The following is a 19,370-nucleotide window of genomic DNA, read 5'->3' as shown; positions in this document are numbered from 1 at the left end:
ATTTTTATAAACGATTGTACGAGCTATGCGAACAGAGGATTTGGTACGCAGGCGTACGATGCTTGGTTTTCTGGAGAATCTGCCAACGCTGTAAATAAACAGAGGCGTACGAACTTGTATTCTAGTCCGTGTAACATGAAATATCTTAGTAACTCGTTTTCAACGCTCGAACAAGAGTCGAGCAATATTTTTATTAATTTAAAAATGTTTCGATGGCTTTCGCTGAATTGTTCGAGGCTTCTCAGCGTAAATTGTGTCTCGAGCAAGCCTCTCAGAGGATCGAATGATCATCGCCTCGAACAATTCATGTTTATTTAATTTATTTCGTTACGCATTAAAGTATATAATTTATTCAGAGCCTTTAATTTAATTCATATTGGCCAGAATACATGTTTAAATTGCTAAACAGAACTTAGTCGCAGTAATATTGTATATAAACGAGATAAAATGAGTATCGAGTAACAGTTCTTAATTTTATTCGATAAATAAAGAGGACACCGATCTCAGATATTGCTTAATATATTAAATCGAACTATAAAAAAATAATTATAATTATTGCTCGTCAGCTGTAACTTTCGTATGTACATAAAAATGCCTGGTGATTCTAATTCCGATTAAAATATGTCGTTTGGAATGTTGGTAATCGCCCATTTGCAACCAGCGACCCAGCGATCACTTCTGCTTACCCTTTTTACTGTTCTGAAAAGAATCGAACCATTAATTCTTAATTAACTGCGCTGGCTGCTACGCCTGCAAGCGATTACCTTGTTCGCAAGCTGAAATTTCAGCTGCTGTATCTCTTCGGTCTGAAAAATAAGCTTTTCATTCATGTTCGCAAGGTGTTCGCTCATCGTGCTCAACTGCGTCTTGTAATTCCCCTCCTGGCTCTCTTTATCCTTCTGCAGCGTACTGCAGTTCGACAAAGCCTCTGCGAGCGCAGACTCGCACTTTTCTCTCTTCGCTTCGCTCGTTTCCAGATGAGCTCGCAGAACTTCGCTCTGAAAATGTATTTACTGAATTATCAGTCAACGAGAGCAGGGCGAACCCTTTGAAAACTTGTTTGAATTACATTAGCAGCCATCGCCAGGTTCTTCACATGATAAATATGCTTCTCCGTTATCAGTTTGTCTATCTCTTGCAGAAAGTAGTCTCTGATCTTCGCTTCTCTGGCCTCAATCTCCTCCGGTATGGCGAAAGGTACTGTCAATCTCCCAATCTGTAAGAGACGATTGTTCGTTAAGGTTCATCGGAGGCGAAAGTGTTCACGGATTGTTAGAAAAAAGTGTGATCGTACCATGTGATTTATTTCTGCGGGCTGCAGCGACTCGTCTTGGACTTGCATATTGCTCAAGCGCTCTCTCTGCTCGAGCTCATCGTACTTTATTTTGAGCAGTTGGTACTGCGCCCTCCAATGGTTCGCCTCCTTCTCCAAGTCGCTCGATTTGGGGAGGCTTGAGAGGTCAGTCTCGGCCTGCGCTTTGTGAGAATTACTCTCAGCCGTAGATCTTGACAATCTACGCGATGCAGAGGGTGATGAGAAGGGAGACGGTTCTGTATGCGGATGATTAGAATGTCCTACCCTGGTATCGGATTCGTAACCATCTCGCTTCCCTTCGTTACTAGACCAGGACACCGTTTCCTCCTGTTTCTGCTTCTCGCTCAGCTTCTGCTGCAGCTCGCTCGCCTCTCGCTCCAGCTTGTCCACCGTGCTGCGATACTGGCACTCCAGCTCGATCCTGGACTTCTCCGAGCGGTCCAGCCTGTACTCCAGCTGCTGTATCCTCTCGTTCAGGCTTTCGATCTCTGTGTCCTTGTCGCTGATCTGCGACAGCAGCTGAGCGTTCTCGACTATCTTCTTTTGGAACTCCTCGTCCAGAATGTGATTCGGCGAGGCGAGCACTTGGCTGTTGCTCTCCGACGGCTTGCTCTTCCCCTTTTTAGACTTGTTCTGCGATTTGTCCAGCTCGTCCTGAAGCACCGTTATCCGTTTGGTCAGCTGTTGGTTGCGGAACGACAAACTGTCCAATTCCTGCTCCGCCCTTCGAAGCTCCACCTCTTTCTCCTTCAACTGCTCTCGGATGTCCGCGTTACGCGCCTGCTCGTCTATTATAGCTCTCTTTAAGACGTTCGCTTGAGCACGAATCTAGAAAGTTTGAGAAGGCTTGAAAATTAGGGTTTGTACTTTGTGTCTGTTAAGTAAAGAGAGGTTATGTAATGAATGAAGGGTTAAATAAGGTTTTGAGTGAGATTTGGGTGTTGGATTATGTTTGTGGTGGACAAGTGATGTTTACTTTTGAGTATTCCGTGGCGATCTTTTGGTATTTCGTTTGCAGCTGCCCGCTGACGCCTTCCATCGCGTTTTCCATTGTCTGTCCGTCTTCTGCGCGCTGTTACGATCCTCTGCAACGATTATTATCCGCTCATCGTTCGTGTTTTCTATCGCGACACTGGTCCTCTCTCAAGGGACGAGTGAGTACATCGACGCCTCGAATGAGATTCTCGATGGAAACGTGCGAAAGCTTGTAATGGAATTACAGACATTTGTGAGAGAAAAAGATGCGTATATGGTCTCGTATATAGGTCAAATCTCTACTAGAATCGCATAAATAAACAGCGTACAGAACAGTGTCGAACAGATACGCTCTCGTTCGACGATTTATAGTTCGATCGTCGATGGCTGTCAATTGTTGAAGTAACTGTGGAGAGGGGATGTTGATTCGTTCGAGTGCAGATGAATTTCGACTGATGTTTCACACGCACACGCGCACGCAAACAAAATACACACGCACACGCACGCACACTGCTCACACTAAATTCTAATAAAGATTTCAACCACGCTGTTTGGGCATAGACTTGGTATCTTATCGTGTACGTGGTGCAGAATCAGGGGCGTATCAACTGATGAGTGGATCTGAATATTTCAAACATTGTTTGTCCACAAATTTCATATCTTATCAGAGAAGTAATGCAAACTCAGGAGCGTATCAAGCAATAAGTGGGCCCTGAATATTTTAAACACCGTTTGGACACAAATTTCATATCTTATCACAGACGTAATGCAAACTCAGGAGCGTATCAAGCAATAAATGGGCCCTGAATATTTCAAACATTGTTTATCCACAAATTTGATATCTTATCACATACTTAATGCAGACTCAGGGGCGTATCAAGCAATAAGTGGGCCCTGAAAATTTCAAACATTGTTTGTCCACAAATTTCATATCTTATCACAGAAGTAGTGCAGACTCAGGGGCGTATCAAGTAATGAGTGGGCCCCAAATATTTAAAAAATTGTTTGGATACAGATTTGATATCTTATCGCAGACGTAATGCAGACGCAGGAGCGTATCAAGTGATAAGCGGGCCTTGGGGTTTAAAAATATTTCAACTTAAAAATTTTAGAAATGATCGAGAAGTTTCGAAAAGCCTCCGCGAAATACTCGAACAAATCTGAAAACAAAATTTTTATTTTTCGGCGTCAAAATTGCACTTTTTTTTGGGAGGGGCCCCAAATTTTTACTGCATAGGGTCTTCACTTGTCTTGAGTCGTTCCTGAGGTGTCCAGAAATTTTTATTGCACTGGGCCTCCACGTGACTTGATACGCCCCTGGTGGCTAAAAAATGTTGCTGCATAGGGCCCTTACTTGCTTTGATACGCCCCTGATAGAACAGAAAAAATTTTATCGTTAAGGGCCTCTACTTGACTAGATACGGCCCTGAGAAACTTTGAAATTTTACCGTTCGAGGCTGCCACTTGACTTGATACGCCCCTGAGAAGCAGAACAATTTTTATCGCTTGGGGCATCCATTTGACTTGGTACGCCCCTGAGGAGATTTGAAATTTTTATCGCTTGGGGTTCCCACTTGATTTGATACACTCCTGAAGAACTTTGACATTTTCACCGCTTAGGGTCCCCATCTGTCTTGATTCGCCCCTGAGAACCTTTGAAATTGTTACGTTCAGGACCCCCATTCGACTTGACACGTCCCTGAAAAGCTTTGAAATTTTTATTGCGCGGGGTCACCATTTGTCTTGACACGTCCCTGAGAAGCTTTGAAATTTGTATCGCTTGGGGTACCCACTCGTCTTGATCCGTCCCTGCAAGACATTCCCAACAAAATTATTGCTATTGTTACATAGAAATTTGCTGTGCACGCCAAGTATTTCAAATATCAATACTTCCGGTTGCGATATTCAATTTGGTGACAGAAAATAGAACGTGTAAGTCTAAATCGATACGATCGAAGTTATTTTCAGAAACTTATATATGTCTATATCGTAGATATTTTACATGCCCACAATAAAATGTATCAAACACGAGACATCTAATTATCATAATTATCACAATAGCATACAATCCACAAAATCTATATAATCTCCCTTACATTTTCTAAAATAAATACCATGCGATTATTTTTGCCAGAATATTTACGTTATATCTATTTCAGAACGAAAATGAGTTATCATTATCGTTTAGTATAATTCTTATGAAGACACAGCTTTTCTATCAATAAACATAGCACCACAATACAATATAAGAATAATAATATTTGCTGAGGGAGTGTGAGTCAAATACATTTTCAAAACTAGCCTCAGCTTCCTGGCACTCATCCTGTTGACACTCTGATTCGCAAGAAATAAGATTGAAGTCCTTGCTCCACCCTAAAACTACCTGAGAATTGTCCAGTCTTCAGTCTTGATTAATCCTTCGATCTATACTGTTAAAATTCTGCATTGCATAAGAGTGGCTGCGATATTGCAACAAACTTTGTGTTTCAAATATTAAATAAAAAGTTGAGTGAGCAATTTTTTTAAATCACCTCATAACATTTTACGTGACAGAAGCAGCGTCAGACGTAAACATGCAGCGTCACCCAGCGCCTCGATTCTTGGCCAAGGCTATCTATCTCTAAACAGGGGACTTCGAGTTTAATTTATACCATATTACAAGACCAAGAGAACGCGAATGAATGAGCTACCTTAAAAAAAAAAAATTTTGCGTCCTTCACCGTCAGAAGTTCGACGCAAACTGACCAGCTGTAGTCTTCAAGCGATCAGCTGATCGATTGATGCATCACCCTTTTCTCTCTTCTGCTATTTTAAATATGCTTTAAATTTTCTATGCACGTTTCTTCTTTTTTTCTCAGACTTTTCACGCACGTTATTTATTTTTTTAATTAAAATTTGTTTCTTTTTTCTATATTTTCTTTTTCTCATATGAATTTAAGTTTTGAGGATATCTGATGAACAATTGCAAAATTTATTGCTATAAAAAATAGATTTATTATTATATTTCTTATGCACGATCCTTCTTTTTTTCTCAGACGTTTCTCACACATTATTCATTTTTTTAATTAAAAGTCGTTACTCTTTTCTGCATTCTCTCTTTCTCATTTGAAGATTTAAGCTTTGATAAACAATTGCAAAATTCATTGCTATAAAAAATAAATTAAATTGTTAGAAAATACTCTGAATAAGCTCTGAATTATTTTGTTTGGGTTTTTACATTTTATTTCATTTTAAAATAATTTTTTTATTATTGTTGAATTTTTTATGTTTGTTCCTTCTTTTTTTCTCAGACTTTTCTCACACATTATTTATTTTTTTAAAATTAAAATTCGTTACTTTTTTTTATATTTTCTTTTTCTCATATGAATTTAAGTTTTGAGGATATTTTTAATGAACAATTGAAAAATTCATTGCTATAAAAAATAGATTTATTAATTTGTTAGAAAATATTCTGAATAAGCTCTGAATTATTTTATTTATGTTTCTGTATTTTATTTTATTTTAGAATAATTTTCTAATTATTGTTCCTTCTTTTTTCTATATTTTCTTTTTCTCATATGAAGATTTAAGTTTTGATGAACAATTGAAAAATTCATTGCTATAAAAAATAGATTTATTAATTTGTTAAAAAATATTCTGAATAAGCTCTGAATTATTTTATTTACGTTTTTATATTTTATTTTATTTTAGAACAATTTTCTAATTATTGTTGCATATTTTTTTAATTACTCTCAAGTGTTTAACGCAACTTATGAATTATAGTAACTAAACCAGGGTACGATGTCAATGCTTCTATTTTGAAATAATGCTATGTGTTGATCAATCGACAGTACTTATGTTATTTTATAGCGGTAAATCTATAAATAAGCCGAAGTTATAGCAATTGTTCTAATTATAAAAACAGAGGTGCGTCGACGTGCAATAGTTTCGTGGAAAACGAAAATGATGAATTAAAAGTGTGATAATTGTTGATGATTAGTTCGTTGAAATATGTAGAATACAATTTTCTTTCGTGTGGAGCCATTTTCTTCTTGATTTCATCACGAATACTTGAAATACATCCTTTTTAAGAGAAGTAAACAAAAAATAATAAAAAATGTGTATCAGTAAGGATATTTTATAATTAAAATTAAATAAATATACAGTCTTCTTTGAATAAATGACAAAACTAATGAATTTTTAATTAATAATTACATACGAAAACGTTGTACAATAATAATTGTTTCTAATGTTAATTAAATAATTATTTATTTTAATAATAATTAAATTACTATTACCATTATTATTCTAATACTTATTATTAGTACTAATTATTTACTTCAATTTAATTAAATAATAATTATTTCTAGCATTAATTAAATAATTATTTATTCTAATATTAATTAAATAACAATGATTAATAATAATTAAATAATAATTGTACAAACGCACAAACTCTAAGCCTTTAATTAGCAACTTGTTAATATTTAAAAAATTAATTTAAAAACAGCAAACTGCAATCTCAGTGCTTTTTTTTTACAATAAATAATAAAAATTATTATCTTAAAATTATTATCTTATATTCTTCTATTAAAGCAATAAATTTTAATTAACAATTTTTTACAGCCACATACATTTCCAGCAATTCTTCAACTATGTTCTGAAATAATTAAACATTGTGCATCGTGTGCAAACATCACAGAAAATATTGCATTTCTTTTACGAATTAATTGTATCTCAACAAAAAAAAAAAAAGTAAATAGCTTCACTTAATTTGTTAAAATGAACTTGAAGATCTTAATAGAAAAAAAAATAAAGAAAAGTTTACTTAACTCGTTTACAAATATTAATTGCATTTCAATAAAAAAAAAGGAACTTAAAAATCTTAATAAAAAGGAAAAAATAAACTTAAAAATAAAAAATAAAATAAACTTTAAAATAAGTAAATAAAATAAAAAACTAAAATGAACTTTAATAACAAATAATTATAAAACTTAATAAAAAATAAAATCAACTTTAAAATAAATAAATAGAATAAAAAACTAAAATGAACTTTAATAAGAAATAATTATAAAACTTACTGAAAAATAAAATAAACTTTAGAATAAATGAAGAAAATAAAAAGAATTTACTCAACTCGTTCGACTTCGATTACAATTAACTCGTCCAAGGACAAAGGCCATTAGCTAACGATTATTAGATTGCTGGTACCCTAGTGTGGTAACAACAGTTTGATTACAACAATTTCAGATACTTACATGTTACAAATATTAATTGCATTTTAATACAAGAAATGAACTTAAAAATCTTAATAAAAAATAAAATAAACTTTAAAATAAGTAAATAAAATAAAAAACTAAAATGAACTTTAATAAGAAATAATTATAAAACTTAATAAAAAATAAAATAAACTTTAAAATAAATAAATAAAATAAACTTTAATAAGAAATAATTATAAAACTTAATAAAAAATAAAATAAACTTTAAAATAAATAAATAAGATAAACTTTAATAAGAAATAATTATAAAACTTACTGAAAAATAAAATAAACTTTAGAATAAATGAAGAAAATAAAAAGAATTTACTCAACTCGTTCGACTTCGATTACAATTAACTCGTCCAAGGACAAAGGCCATTAGCTAACGATTATTAGATTGCTGGTACTCTAGTGTGGTAACAACAGTTTGATTACAACAGTTTCAGAGCCAAAAAACCGCCTCTCTTCTCTCTCTCTCTCTCAGAATGTTCCCTCGCTAGATCTCTCAAGAGGAGAAGGGAGGGGCGCCTCTTCTTCTTTTACTGGTGGGAAGGTGCGGAAAATCTTATAAGCTAAAATAAAAGCGAAACAAAGCAACGCTCGCGTGAGTTGCTTTTTTCCACTCGTTAGAAGTGCTAAGTGCCCTCTGGCGATCGCATTACAGGTACCAAACCCCTCGAGTCGCGTTTCTGCCGGCCTTTTAACCAACCCAACGACCAGTTTTTCAAGTTCCAAGTGGATTCTGCAGTGGAAAACTAAATAAGTGAACGATCTAACGCTCAGACGCAAATGACGTCTATAGCCGTCCGATCCTCGTGCACGCAAACGACGGTCATAGCCGTCGCGCATATTTTAATTAATAAAAAAAGAACAGCGTTAGTACGAACGGTACTAACGCGTGCACTTGTTCGATTATCGAGTAACGCGTCTAGGAAAAAAGCGATGGCACGCCAGACAGCGTATCAGTTGGTTTTTTTCGGCTTTGGAACATTTTAGTATCCAGAGACAAATGACTGCTGTAACCGTCGAAAGATGATTCCGCCAAGACGAACCATTTATTCTGTATTTTTCCACGAATTTAAGTGAATACAATGAATTAGTAGAGCAAATGCTGTTTAGTCGTCGCGACGGTTATAGCCGTCATTTGTTTCTGAACAGAAAAAATGACGTGCTGAGCAAATGACGGTCGTAGCCGTCGAAAGTTTTTTTTTTTGGGAAAAACCGTGGCAAAATGTGATCATTTTCACTTCGAAACGTGCAACTTACACCTGATTTCATCTGGCAGTCGTAAATAATCGAAAAAAAAATTAGTAAAGTCAAAAATGTGCGTCAAAGTGCTGAAAATGTATTCTATTTGGTGTAAATACTTAAACAATAGACTAAATTTGTGTAAATAAAGATCTTGTTTTGTTAAATACGTTCAGATATTGGACTTGAGTAGGCTGAAGCATTCGTTTAAAGAAGTTTAATAGTTAAGTTAAGGTATTTAAGTTCAATATTTGAGATATGATATTTAACTTAATTAGTTACACTTTCCTAAGTTGACTTTTTTGGACAACTAAATTCAACTGTTCTAAGTTGAATTTGTTAAGAAACGAGTGAAACGTTAAAAGAATCAAGTCACACTTTTCTAAGTTGAATTCTTGAAGAACTAAGTGAAATTTTTAAAGAACCAAGTTACACTTTTCTAAGTTTAATTCTTGAAGAAGAACTAAATAAATCCTTTTTGAGTTAAATTTTTCATTTAAAAAATTACTAACTTAATCTAAAAAATTTCAAGATTTCAAGGTCTATGCAATGATTGAAGGAATATTAATTTGTAATTAATTGTGAACTTAATTTGAGAAATTTCAAGATTTCTAGATCTATGCAATGATTGAATAAATATCAATTTATAATTAATTTCTAACTTAATTTAAGGATTGTGAAAATTTCAAAGTCTATGCAATGATTGAAGGAATATTAATTTATAATTAATTGTGAACTTAATTTAAGAAATGTACAAATTTCAAAGTTCATACAATTAAAGTGTTAAAAGCACTTTACACTTATTAAGAAAATTATTGTTTTACTTGATGTGAGTTGCATAATTTGCTCTTAAATGCGATTGAATTTTTTTCAGTAAACTTATCAATGATTATTGGTCCCATTTTTAAACAAACGTTTCAACGAGTTACGCTCGATTCATTACGGTATATTTAGCTAATGAGATATATTTAACGAATGGAAGCGGGTCACGTTAAAGTAAAACAAACTGTTTCATTGTGACATCGTTTTCTACCCAAAATCTACAAAAATAATTCTACTATTTAAGCTCAACTTAATCGTCTCGCAAAACCATGCTCAATTAATTCATATAATAATTTTTAAAAAATTTAATAAATTAATTAACGTTAATATTTAGTAATTTTCGTTCGTCAATCAGTTCAATCTCGAACTTAAACGCGAGAAATAAAAATTTTAATCGTTGACGCACACTTCTGACCTTACGAAACAAATTTTTCTCTTCGATTGTTCATGTCTGCCAGATGAAATCAGCTGTAAGTTGCACGTTTCGAAGTGAAAATGATCACATTTTGCCACAGTTTTCCCCAAAAAAAACTTTCGACGGCTATGACCGTCATTTGCTCGGCACGTCATTTTTTCTGTTCAGAAGCAAATGACGGCTATAACCGTCGCGACGACTACACAGCATTTGCTTTACTAATTCATTGTATTCACTTAAATTCGTGGAAAAATACAGAATAAATGGTTCGTCTTCGCGGAATCATCTTTCGACGGTTATAGCAGTCATTTGTCTCTGGATACTCAAATGTTCCAAAGCGAAAAAAAACCAACTGATACGCTGTCTGGCGTGCCATCGCTTTTTTCCTAGACGCGTTACTCGATAATCGAACAAGCGCACGCGTTAGTACCGTTCGTACTAACGCTGTTCTTTTTTTATTAATTAAAATATGCGCGACGGCTATGACCGTCGTTTGCGTGCACGAGGATCGGACGGCTATAGACGTCATTTGCGTTAAAGTGTTAACTAATTCGTTTTGCAAGATTTTTAGTAACTGCAGAATGTCCATCTTGAACAGCAGAAGAGATAGATTGAATTGAAGTTGAAGAAGGTGAAGGAGAAGAAATTTTGATAAGACTATTGTTTGGTATTTTAGGTCCAGATTACTTATTCTCGAAGGTGTGGTAAAACATGTGGGCAGATGAGGAACCAGCGCCATGGGATATCGAGGAGACTCCTGAGGAGCAACCGGAAGGCGCTCCTGCTGAAGGCGCAGCAGCTGGCGAGGCTCCACCAGAGAAGATTCAGATTAAATTAGAGAAAATCGAACCGCCTCATTACAATCGTCATTGGGTTCGTCCCATATTCCTTAATTACGCCTATCTTTACGATTATAGGTAAGTGCATGAAAATGCAGAATCTATAATCACTTAATTAACGCCTTACGCTAACGCTTCAACTGTGGTGTCGTTTCATTTAAAAAATTTATTTTAATAAACATTACAAGCACATTGTGTGGGTACAGACTTGATATCTTATCACAGACGTACTGAACCAGGGGCGTATCAAACGATAAGTGGGCCCTGGAGATTTCAAGCATTATTTGGCACAGATTTGATATCTTATCACGTACTTAATGCAGACTCAGGAACGTATCAAGCAATAAGGGGGCCCTGAATATTTCAAACATTATTTGAGAATATATTTGATATCTTATCACGTACTTAATGCAGACTCAGGAGCGTATCAAGCAATAAGGGGGCCCTGAATATTTCAAACATTATTTGAGAACATATTTGATATCTTATCACATACTTAATGCAAACTCAGGGGCGTATCAAGTGATAAGCAGGCCCTGGGGTTTTAAAATATTTCAACTTAAAAATTTTAGAAAAGATCGAGAAGGTTCAAAAAGCCTCCACGAAATGATCGTGCAAATCTAAAAACAAAATTTTTAATTTATAGCATCAAAGTTGCACTTTTTTTGCGAGGCTAAAAATTTTTATTGCACAGGGTCTCCACTCGTCTGAATTCGTCCCTGAGAAGTCTACAAATTTTTATTGCACAGGGGTCCCATTTGACTTGATACGCCCCTGGTAAACCAAAAAATTTTGTTGCACAGGGCCCTCATTTGACTTGATACACTCCTGGTTGGCAACAAAATTTGACTGCACAGGGTCCCCACTTTACTTGATACGCTCCTGGAAGCCTTGAAACTTAAAATTTTCATCGCTCAGGGCCTCCACTTGACTTGATACGCAACTGAGAGCTCTAAAATTTGAAATTTCGATCGCTCAGGGCCTCCACTTGACTTGATACGCAACTGAGAGCTCTAAAATTTGAAATTTCGATCGCTCAGGGCCTCCACTTGACTTGATACGCACCTACGAACTCTGAAATTTGAAAGTTCGATCGCTCAGGGCCTCCACTCGACTTGGTACGCACCTACGAACCCTGAAATTTGAAATTTCGATCGCTCAGGGCCTCCACTTGACTTGACACGCAACTGAGAGCTCTAAAATTTGAAATTTCGATTGCTCAGGGCCTCCACTTGACTTGACACGCAACTGAGAGCTCTAAAATTTGAAATTTCGATTGCTCAGGGCCTCCACTTGACTTGACACGCAACTGAGAGCTCTAAAATTTGAAATTTCGATTGCTCAGGGCTCCCATGTTTCTTAATTCACTCCTGGATAAGAACGATTTAAATCGTTATATATGAGAGTACTAATGTTCTCAATGACTGGAGTTAATCATTTTTAGAGCCAATTCATGATTTGATTGCAGAAAGAATTACTACGATGACGTAATCGATTATCTGAACCAAAGGCAGAAAGGGCTGTATCGAGAACCACCGAGGGCGCAGGAGTGGGCCGAGCGAACGCTCAGAACGTACGACGAGAAGAACCTCGACAAGAGCGTGAAACGATCAGCTGATTTGAAATACATAATCAACATGAGACACGAGCCCAGATATTACAGCTACCATACTCGAGCGTATTACAGTCTGAAGTATCAAAAGATCTTGTAAACTCATTCTTCTTGTTAATCACTATAATTCGAGTCGACACCATCGACGAAATTACAGTCGTTTTAATGTTCCATTCGTGACTCTAAATTTTTATAACATCGACGATCATATTTCTCTCTGTTCTGTAAATTTTGTATTCGCTGGAATTATTTCTCTTATTTTTTCTTTCTTCTTAAAGAACGTAACTATAAGTCGTTAATTAAGTAAAGCGTATTGTTAAGTAACGCGACTACTAATACAAAGTATATGTATCTGTTTAGTCAAAATTTATAATCAATTTGCTATTTCAATTATTGTATTATCGAGCAATTTTTCAACTCGTTACTTCTCATTCTAAAAGGGAGACACAGACTTCTATTGTTTATACAATTAATGTATAAAATTATTTTGTAGAAACGCTAATTCATATATCACTTTTAAATGTATATATATGTTTCAATTTCTAATTTCAATTTCCTCGTTCGAGGACATACTGTATCATACAATATTATTTAGCAACACTATTTCTGAACCAAATAAAAATTATAAGACAAACGACTCAATTTATTTCTTATCTGCGTTGAAGTTAATAATCACTTCTAATCATATACTTTAAATTCGTCAGATTACAGTTAAAATACAGTTATTATAGCGAAGAAATAGTATTAAAAACAAAGTATGAACGTAGGCTAAATGGTTGCATCGTTGGCCTTGCGATCAACTCGGTTAAGCGTCGCTCGTTGTGGCGCGAATTGGGATGGGTGACCGCTCCGCTATTCAGCGTTTTTCGCCTTTCTCGTGTATTTAACCACTTTTAAAAGTATTGAAATTTATAGAATAAAATTCTTTCAATCAAAATAATAGAATATCAAAAAAGATATAGGTTCTTTGGGTTATATATCGTTATATATACCATCTCAAACTCGATCTGAAATAAAATTAATTGATTAGCGATGCTCTTTTAGCCATTCCAGAAGGGTTGAGAACTAGAACCAAAAAGAGAAAAACTAGTAGTGGGGTTCTTATTAGAAAGATTTATATGCCACACATGGATGTGATTATATAGATTTAAAGTCTTATATGTATATAATACACAGATATATAAGAATATTCCACTGTGTAAAGAGAGATAGATTGAATAAGTAATTGCAAGGTTTGAAGAAGATTGCAAAAGGCTCTTATGCTTGCTTTGAAGTCATTGCGCAAGGCTTACGCTTATTTCGAAAGGTTTAAGATTGTTCTGAAGGGAATTGCAAAGCTCAAGTTTACTTTGAAAGATATTGTAAAGCTTAAGCTTGTTTTCCACAAAATTACATGGTTTAAATTTTATTCGAAAGGCTTCTTAAGCTTGCTACGAAGGAAACTGTAAAGCTTATGCTTGCTTTGCAGAGAATTGCAAGGCTTAAGTTTGCTTTGGAGGGAATTACAAGGCTTAAGTTTGTTTTGAAGAGAATTGCAAGGCTTACATTTGCTTTGAAGGGAATTTGCAAAGTTTATGCTTGTTTTACAGACAATTGCAAGGCTTAAACTAGCTTTTCAGAGAATTGCAAGGCTTAAACTTGCTTCAAAGGGCCTAAGTTTGCTTTGAAGAGAATTGCAAGGCTTAAGTTTGCTTTAAAGGGAATTAAAAAGCTTAAGTTTGCTTTCAAAGGAATTAAAAAGCTTAAGTTTGCTTCCAAAGGAATTACAAAGCTTAAGTTTGCTTTGAAAGGAATTGCAAGGCTTACATTTGCTTTGAAGGGAATTTGCAAAGCTTAAGCTTGTTTTACAGACAATTGCAAGACTTAAACTAGCTTTTCAGAGAATTGCAAGGCTTAAACTTGCTTCAAAGGGCCTAAGTTTGCTTTGAAGAGAATTGCAAGGCTTAAGTTTGCTTTAAAGGGAATTAAAAAGCTTAAGTTTGCTTTCAAAGGAATTATAAAGCTTAAGTTTGCTTTCAAAGGGAATTACAAAGCTTAAGTTTGCTTTCAAAGGAATTACAAAGCTTAAGTTTGCTTCCAAAGGAATTACAAAGCTTAAGTTTGCTTCAAAAGGTTTAAGATTGTTTTGTATAGAATTTCAAAGTTTGTGCTTGCTCTGCAGAGAATTACAAAGTTTAAACTTGCTCCAAGAGGCTTAAGTTTGCTTTGATGGGAATTGTAAAACCTAAGCTTGCTTTGCAGAGAATTATAAAGTTTAAATTTGCTTTGAAAGGCTTAAGTTTGCTTTGAAGGGAATCACAAAGCTTAAGCTTGCTTTGCAGAGCATTACAAAGCTTAAACTTGCTTCAAAAGGCATAAGTTTGCTCTAGAGAAAATTTCAAGGCTTGAACTTGCTTTCGAAGTCTTAAGTTTGCTTAAGAAAAAAAATACAATGCTTAAACTCGACAAACTTAACAAATAAAGTGCAAACAATCGCACAATCCGCAATTTTTTCCACGACACTGATCCAATGGCACCAAAAATGGTCCTCTGCAACTAATGTAACTACTGCTTCTCCTCATCAGCGCTTCAATACGATCTTCATCAGCTTTTGTAAGGATCGCAGGTTCCTCGAAGCTCTAAAAGAAGAAAACTATACTACATCTTTATTAGAACAGCATAAACGCGCTTTAGAGATACAAAATATTCATGTTTGCGTTATAAAACTCTGTTTACACTAATATCGAGTACACCAATATACTCACAATCCATGCGTGAACTCTCAACGATGCCAAAATGTCCTTACAAATGTAAATCGAAGGATCTATAATCATGTATTCGCATTTAATGTACAAAGCAACGCTATAAATTGGTCCCAAACTGTATAATAAATTTACACGCACACTCAGCATACCGTCTAAAGCTAATACAACACATTATTTCGAATAAACATCCTTAATAAATGTACAAATACGCTTCGTTGCGATTAAAAATAATCTTACATACATATACATAGACAAATGCACGTATACTCTCCCTTAGAAGTCCAACGTTAGACACAAAACACATTCGCAATGGAAATAAAGTGATATAATTTAAAAAATGATGCGTTAACTATTTACATTGTGAAGGATACTCAATTTTAAAGCGACACGAGGGACTCGTATCACTGAATACCTTGTCTGACGCTCTTTTTACTTTATAAAAGAGAGTACAATGCGCTCAAAATAAATTGGAATACTTTTTATATTCTGTAATTAATTTTTACGTACTCCGATTAACTCAATACTTTAATATTATGCTTTGTAAATATATTAAGGCGTTAAATTCTTTATCGTAACAATTTAATACTACTGTATTTTGGCCCGAACGAAAACATTTCTGTTTCTACGAAATGATTTTTCACTCGTAGCGAATTATAGTATTTACATGTAAATTATAGAAGAAGCTTGGACTTAATAAATTTTATACAGTCGCTGGTCAAAGTTTAGACCCTATCGATTCGCAAAATGAATGTATTTGCAATTCGTAGACTGTGAACGTTGACTACGTAAAGATTTGTGATTTTGTCTGCGTAGTAAGTGTTCGTTACATTTTATATTGAGTCGATGCACTCGTTGCAATCTTAGATAGTTGGCGATTAGAAACTGTACGTATTTGTTACAGCGTTAAGCTTTTAACTGGACGTATACAATGAAAACGAAGAATAGAGAAGATGTTTAACGGAAGAGACAAATTAAATGGATTTGCTCTTCTATTTGTAATACTTTAAAGTTATATTTAATGCAATATAATTAGAGAGATAGCTAGGAGAATTAGCAAAACATTATTAATGCATTCTATGTACAAATAAGATAGAAAAGTGATGATAATCGAAATGAAATATTGTTGTTGTTTGTACATTGAAAGTATTTCGTACGCGTTCTGTGTATCACAACGAAGAATTTATTTTCCATTGCTTCGATTGCTTCGTAGAGAATTGCAAGGCTTAAACAAGCTTCGGAAGGCTTAAGCTTGCTCTGAAGTAAATTGTAAGGCTTGCGCTTGCTTCAAAGGAATTGCAAGGCTTAAATTTGCTTCGAAAGGCTTGAGATTCAATTTAAGGGAATTGCAAAGCTTAAGCTTGCTTCGCAAAGTATTACAAGGCTTAAACTTGCTTCGAAAGGCTTAAGTTTGCTTTGAAGAGAATTATAAGGCTTGCACTTGCTCCAGAAGACTTAAGCTTGAGTTGAAAGGAATTGCAAGGCTTAAATTTGCTTCGAAAGGTTTAAGATTGTTTTTAAGGGAATTACAAAGCTTAAGCTTGCTCTGAAGGGAATTGCAAGGCTTAAATTTTGCTTCGAAAGACTTAAGATTATTTTTAAAGGAATTGCTAAGCTTGAACTTGCTTTGCAAAGAATTACAAGGCTTAAACTTGCTTTCGGAGGCTTAACTTTACTTTGAAAGCAATTGCAAGGCTTACATTTGTTTTGAAGCGAATTGCAAAGCTTAAGCTTGCTTTTCAGAGGATTACCAAGGCTTAAATTTGCCTCTAAAGGTTTAAGTTTGCTCTGAAGGGAATTGCAGAGCTTAAACTTGCTTCGAAAGGCTTAAGCTTGCTTTGAAGAGAATTTTGAGTCTTGCACATTCTTCAGAAGGCTTAAGCTTGCTTTGAAGAGAATTGTAGGGCTTGCACTTGCTTCAGAAGAATTAAGCTTGCTTTGAAGGGAATTGCAAGCCTTAAACTTGATTCGAAACGCTTGAGATTGTTTTTAAAGGAATGGAAAAGCTTAAGCTTACTTTGTAGAAAATTACAAGGCTTAAATTTGCCTCTAAAGGTTTAACTTTGCATTAAAAAGAATTGTAAGGCTTTTACTTGCTTCAAAAGGCTTATGCTTGCTTTGAAGGGAATCGCAAAGCTTAAGCTTGCTTTACAGAAAATTGAAAGGCTTAAACTTGCTTCGAATGGCTTAAGTTTCATTTGATAGGTATTACAAAGCTTTTACTCGCTTCAAAAGGCCTAAGCTTGCTTTAAACAGAATCGCAAGGCTCGCTCTAGCTCTTAAGAACAAACCCAATGCTCTTTCTTCCTATTTCTCATTCCCAAATTCTAATAACAACTTCCACCGACAACTGATTCCATCTTCTCACAAAACAAATTAAATTTCCTCAGTAAAATACAATTCTCACGCAGAGAAACAATCATCCGAACATTACTCGTATTAAATCGCAGTTACACATTAATTCTCCCATAACGATGGATGAAGCATCTTACGATGATGATATTACCAAAACATTGCATCAAAACATTGATTTTTGATATTATCAAAACATTAAATACGGTTTTCTACGTTCCTGAATACGTAACGCACAAATCCAATTTCTCTTCGCAAGCTAAATTAATTGATAATCTGCGAAGAAGCTTAAAAGATTCGTTACTGAAATTACGCAGTCTCTAACTTAAATCATAATTAAATAACGCATGCAAAATAAGAATTAGAAAAGGAGATATCTCATCCGTACTATCAGATGGACAAAATTGTACGCAAGATATTTCGCTTGCAATAGCGAAAGGATTAACAATGAGACGTACAACATAAAACTAACGCGCATGATGGCACAATTTACCCAAAAAAAAAAAAAAAGAACAATAAATTAATGTTTACGTATGTCTGACTAACGATACTCAAATCTTAAATCTTAAACTGTAAATACTACTCTACGCGGTTTGATAAAGATGCAATAAATGTGCGTAAACTTTGAATGGATAATAAGGAACAAGATTAGCAGAAAATTTACAAAACGTAGACGACTGGTAGACAAAATTGAAAATGAGTGTTTAAGTTTGCTCGTTTGTTGTTTTTCCTTCTTTTTTGGCATTGCGAAAAGCATGTTTGTGTTACATGCTCTCGTACCAAGTTCCTCTAACGTTGATACAACTTATTAAATTCTAAACGTCTTTCGGCTTTGGTTTTAATCAACTCAGCGATGAAAGAGTGATGGATCGAGTGTTGAAAGGATTGGATAAACGAAGGAAGTTTACTGCATTGCTAATATAAGATTGTTATGTGCTATTCTATCGCTATATTAAATTGTATTAATTATTAGAGCCACTCTATATATGTTACAGATATATATGTACACAGGGTGCGGCAGTAACTGTTAGCATCTTGGATATCTTTGAGAAAAAGCTTGAGGTTGTTTTGAAGGGAATCGCAAAGCTTAAGCTTGCTTTGAAGGGAATTATAAGGATTAAATTAGCTTCGAAAGGCTTAAGCTTGCTTTGTACAGAATTACAAGGCTTAAATTTGATACGAAAGACTTAAGCTTACTCTGAAGGGCGTTGCAAGGCTTAAACTTGTTTCAAAAAACTTAAGTTTGCTTCGAAGGGAATTACAAAGCTTAAGCTTGCTTTGAAGGGAATTGCAAGACTTAAATTTGTTTTGAAAGGCTTAAGCTTGCTTTGAAGGGAATTACAAGGCTTAAGTTTGCTTCGAAGGGAATTACAAAGCTTAAGCTTGCTTTGAAGGGAATTGCAAGACTTAAATTTGTTTTGAAAGGCTTAAGCTTGCTTTGCAGGGAATTGCAAGGCTTATGCTTGCTTCGAAAGGATTAAAATTGTTTTGAAAGCAATTGCAAAGCTTAAACTTGCTTCGAAAGGCTTAAACTTGCTTTGAAGGCAATTACAAGTCTTAAATTTGCTTTGAAGGCAATTACAAGTCTTAAATTTGCTTTGAAGGCAATCAGAAGTCTTAAATTTGCTTTGAAGGCAATTACAAGTCTTAAATTTACTTTGAAGGGAATTACAAGGATTAAGTTTGCTTTAAAGGGAATTACAAGGCTTAAGTTTGCTACAAAAGGCTTAAGATTGTTTTTAAGGGAATTGCAAAGCTTGAATTTGCGTTGCAAAGAATTACAAGGTTTAAACTTGCTTCGAAAGGCTTAAGCT

At 34.7% G+C, this 19,370-nt stretch overlaps 2 protein-coding genes across 2 annotated transcripts; one reads left to right on the top strand and one right to left on the bottom strand.

Moving 5' to 3' along the window:
• Nucleotides 1–597: 597 nt before the first annotated feature.
• On the bottom strand, nucleotides 598–2,493 carry LOC143431827 (uncharacterized). The gene is made up of 5 exons (XM_076908779.1): nucleotides 2,292–2,493; nucleotides 1,295–2,143; nucleotides 1,070–1,216; nucleotides 765–998; nucleotides 598–699 (listed from the first exon to the last, which is right to left on the bottom strand). The coding sequence occupies exons 1-5, from the start codon at nucleotides 2,364–2,366 to the stop codon at nucleotides 673–675; spliced, it is 1,332 nt and encodes a 443-aa protein (XP_076764894.1). The 5' UTR covers nucleotides 2,367–2,493; the 3' UTR covers nucleotides 598–672.
• An 8,195-nt stretch (nucleotides 2,494–10,688) lies between these two features.
• Nucleotides 10,689–12,579, top strand: LOC143431814 (flightin-like). The gene is made up of 2 exons (XM_076908756.1): nucleotides 10,689–10,929; nucleotides 12,320–12,579. The coding sequence occupies exons 1-2, from the start codon at nucleotides 10,724–10,726 to the stop codon at nucleotides 12,561–12,563; spliced, it is 450 nt and encodes a 149-aa protein (XP_076764871.1). The 5' UTR covers nucleotides 10,689–10,723; the 3' UTR covers nucleotides 12,564–12,579.
• The last annotated feature ends 6,791 nt before the right edge of the window (nucleotides 12,580–19,370 follow it).

Source organism: Xylocopa sonorina, unplaced genomic scaffold, assembly GCF_050948175.1.
Source record: "Xylocopa sonorina isolate GNS202 unplaced genomic scaffold, iyXylSono1_principal scaffold0014, whole genome shotgun sequence".
In the NCBI taxonomy this organism is placed as follows: domain Eukaryota; kingdom Metazoa; phylum Arthropoda; class Insecta; order Hymenoptera; family Apidae; genus Xylocopa; species Xylocopa sonorina.
The sequence above is the reverse complement of the archived record's forward strand: the minus strand, read 5'-3'. Positions and strand labels throughout refer to the sequence as shown.